The 3,908-nt window shown below is 47.4% G+C and overlaps 1 protein-coding gene across 1 annotated transcript in view; it reads right to left on the bottom strand.

Moving 5' to 3' along the window:
- Window positions 1-3,908, bottom strand: part of slc22a15 (solute carrier family 22 member 15) — a gene marked incomplete at its 5' end in the record, with an annotated part of 15,337 nt that overhangs the window by 5,703 nt on the left and 5,726 nt on the right. Inside the window, 3 exons of the mRNA XM_008430546.1 lie at window positions 683-768; window positions 1,329-1,469; window positions 2,227-2,393. Of these exons, the coding sequence (XP_008428768.1) occupies window positions 683-768; window positions 1,329-1,469; window positions 2,227-2,393 (394 nt within the window). The remainder of the gene's footprint in view (window positions 1-682; window positions 769-1,328; window positions 1,470-2,226; window positions 2,394-3,908) is intronic.

Below are 3,908 nucleotides of genomic sequence, written 5' to 3' on the forward strand. Positions count from 1 at the left end.
GGAGAGGAGGGAGGGAGGAGGACAGGAGGAGGAGGAGAGGAGGAGGGAGAGGAGAAGGAAGGAAAGGAAAAAAGGAGGGAAGGAGAGGAGGCGGCAGGAGGAGAGGAGGGAAGGAAGGGAGGAGGGAGGAAAGGAAAGAAAGGAAAGGAGGAGGAAGGAGAGTAGGAGGGAGGAAAGGTAAGGAGGAGGAAAGGAAAGCAGGGAAGGAGAGGAGGAGGGAGGATAGGAGGAGAGAGAAACGAAAGGAGGAGTGAAGGGAAGGAATGAAGAAGTCAAGTTTTTCATTATGTCTCATTTCAGCAACAAAGCAGGTCAAAGAGTTTTACATCATAACATTCAGTCAGCAGTTATGAAAGAAGCAATAATCATTAAATTCTAGCAAACAAAATCACAGAAATGTGTTTATTGATGTTACATTTATTACTAATCAAAGGAAAGAAAGGAGGGAAAGGAGGAATAACAAAGGAAGGAGGGAATGACGGGGAACGGAAAGAGAGGAAGCTCCCACAGCTAAACGACGTCTGACGATTATTCAGAATCTGCCAGGAAGTTTCTGTCAGCTTCTGAATAATTTATAAAGAGGAACCAACATCAGATCGCCCTCTCTCCTCTTCCTCACTGAACTTCATCCTCATCATCATCAGACCTGAGGAGGCCCGGGCAGCAGGAACCAGAACCTCACCTGAGTTCTCGGGGATGAGCGTGGTGCAGAGGCAGGCGGAGCCGGCCAGGAACAGGAAGCTGGACATGCTCTTCCTCCTGCCGGCCCTGAAACAGGAAACCGCAGAGAAACTGTGTTAACATCAGGAAGGAGACCAAACGTCTCTGAGGCTTTTATTATGTTAGCTAAAGGCTAACGTTAGCATGACGGCTATCACTAGAGCAACTAGCATGTTGCAGCTTCCAGTAGAATGTGGCTGATCAACATGTTGACCAACGTTGACTTATTTTCACTTTCTTTGTAAAATCAGCTAAATGCCAAAGCTAGCTTGATGAGCTACTGCTCATCTGTGGGCTGCCATTAGCATGTTTACCGACTAGCATGTGAATATTCAGATGAGCCTGTAGAATAAAACACTTTTCCTTCAGGAGGGTCAGGATCCGTTACTGTTCACCCTGCCTCGTTAACGCCGGAGCCCCGCAGGGCGCCGGTCCGACTGGGGCGCCGGTCCGACTGCAGCCGGAGCCCCACAGGTGTGTCGGTCCGACTGGGGCGCCGGTCCGACTGGGGCGCCGGTCCGACTGCAGCCAGAGCCCCACAGGTGGCCGGTCCGACTGGGGCGCCGGTCCGACTGCAGCCGGAGCCCCGCAGGCGTGTCGGCTCTCACCAGCTCTTATTGATGAAATAGATGCAGAGCGGGTAGGCCGGCAGCTCCACCAGGCCGTACATGGCCACGTTAACGAAGCGACTCCCCGACGTGGCGCTGGCTCCCAGGGTGAGGCCGTAATACACCAGGCTGCAGCAGTACCTGCAGCACACACACAGGTAGAGTGTTACCTGCTGACCAGGCCTCAGCTCCATCTTATACCATCAGATCAGGAACATTGAACATCGGAGCTGGAAGAAAAGAAAAACTTTCCCGTCCTGGAATAAAAACCGTGGAGGCCGAAAACACGAACTCTACTGTCTCAAAGGACATTTAGCATTTCGATCCACACCCTGATGACATCATGTCACCCAGCAGATGATGTCATCTGAGATGAACAAGATGCTTCAGTCCAACGTCTGTTAGAAAACAGCAGCAAGACGAGAAAAAACTGGAAACACATCAATTTATCAATATAAAATCACATTTATAAAGCATTAATGCCAGGCTAAGTATCTTAGAGACTAAAGTCACATTACTGCAAGAAAATGAGTCTCAATAAACGAGAATAAAGTCGTATAAAATAAAGCTAAAAGTAATTAGGATTAAATCATATTACCAGAATAAAATACGACCAAGTCGCCACAATAAAAGTCTTAATGAGAAAAAGACTGAAGTCATTTTATTAAGTCTCAATAATACGAGAAATAAATCATAAGACAAAAAAATCAAAACTATGAAAAACAATAATAAAAGAAAAAATCATAATAATAAGAGATAATTTTATAAATAAAACTAAAACTGTCTGATTTCCTGAATCAAAAACTGAAACTCGTCTCAGTTCCACATCAGAACCTCATTTATCTGGACTGAGGGTTAAAATGGCGGAACAGAACCGGCGGCCGGGTCCGATACTCACCACACGTACATGAGCACCATCGTCCTGAGGCGCAGCACCGGATGGACCGCCAGCTGCAGGACGCCGCCCCGCCTCCTCACCGGGCCGCCGGGCCTGGCGGCGCCGACCCGCTGCAGAACCAGGCTGGTGGCGTTGCTGCCGTTCCTCAGCGCCATGTAGCGCAGAACCTGAGGTTACAAACAGCATAAAGACGAGAAACCTGCAGCCATCGGGTCGGTTCTGAAGAGGAAATGGTTCTGAAACTGATTCCTAATTTTACTGTGGTTGGAACCGCAGAACCCAAATCCTCCAGAGACAAACATCCCGTCTTCAACAAAAACATTTTAATCACTGATCGGTTTTCAGGACCCGAATCCTCCGGTTTTAAAATGTTCTGGTTACAAAATAACAGATTTACTGCACAAGAAAATAAAGAATAACTTAATAATTAAAGAAAATTAGAGATCAAAAAAAATATGCAAGAAAATGAAGTATTAAGAGAAAAGAGAGGATACATTTTATTTTAATATAATAAGAAAAAGAGCAAGAAAATTTAATAAGTAAATAAAACTAAAGAAAATTAAATAAGGAAAATAAAATTAAACAAATACGTCAGAGCATGAATTGGTTTAACACAAATACATGCATTATTTATTTATAATCAAATAAATAAATAACAAAAGTAACAAATTGATGGATATGTAAGAAAGTTTCACTGGAAATAAAACTAAATTTAGAAAATAAATGGAAACTCATGTTTCTCCCTCTGAATGTTTTAATAAAACCTCATTTATTTTTGTCTTGCAGGATGATCAGCATAAATCAATAGGAACTGAGTGAATCAGCATTTCTCAGCCAATCAGCTGATGGACCTGCTGAGCAGAGACTGACTGATGATCAGGGAGGTTTGCTGCATCGCCGCGCCTCTGCTGCAGCAGAAGCTGCAGCCTCTGCTGGAACCTCTGCTGCAGCCTCTGCTGCAGCCTCTGCTGGAGCCTCTGCTGGAACCTCTGCTGCAGCCTCTGCTGGAACCTCTGCTGCAGCCTCTGCTGCAGCCTCTGCTGGAACCTCTGCTGCAGCCTCTGCTGCAGCCTCCGCTGCAGCCTCTGCTGGAGCCTCTGCTGGAACCTCTGCTGCAGCCTCCGCTGCAGCCGCAGCCGCAGCCTGAGCCACTGCTGCAGCGGAGGCTACAGCCTCTGCTGGAACCTCCGCTGCAGCCTCCGCTGCAGCCTCCGCTGCAGCCGCAGCCTGAGCCACTGCTGCAGCGGAGGCTGCAGCCTCTGCTGGAGCCTCCGCTGCAGCCTCTGCTGGAGCCTCTGCTGGAGCCTCTGCTGCAGCCACGTTTGGCTCAATAAGACAGAAAAGAAGCAAACTGACTCGCTGTGGGAGTTTTAGTTTGTTGGATCAGAAGTTGAACTAACTGCTCCAGCTTCCTGATTTCTAACTTTATTGTTAAAACTGTTAAATCTTGAGCTGGAAGCCACTGACGGACCCTCAGAAGGCGTAAAGAACGTCTGGCTGGAAGCAAACCTTCCCATAATGCCTTGCAGGACGCAAACAGACGACCCGGGTCAGAAACACGAGAGGAAACAAATTCCTCATTCTGATCCCTCAACGCCTCAGAGTTCAGCAGAAACACCTACTGGTTTCCAGGGAAACCATGGCAACGAGTCAGGAGACACACACACACACACACACACACA

The sequence above is a fragment of the Poecilia reticulata genome, linkage group LG15, assembly GCF_000633615.1.
Source record: "Poecilia reticulata strain Guanapo linkage group LG15, Guppy_female_1.0+MT, whole genome shotgun sequence".
NCBI classification, from domain to species: domain Eukaryota; kingdom Metazoa; phylum Chordata; class Actinopteri; order Cyprinodontiformes; family Poeciliidae; genus Poecilia; species Poecilia reticulata.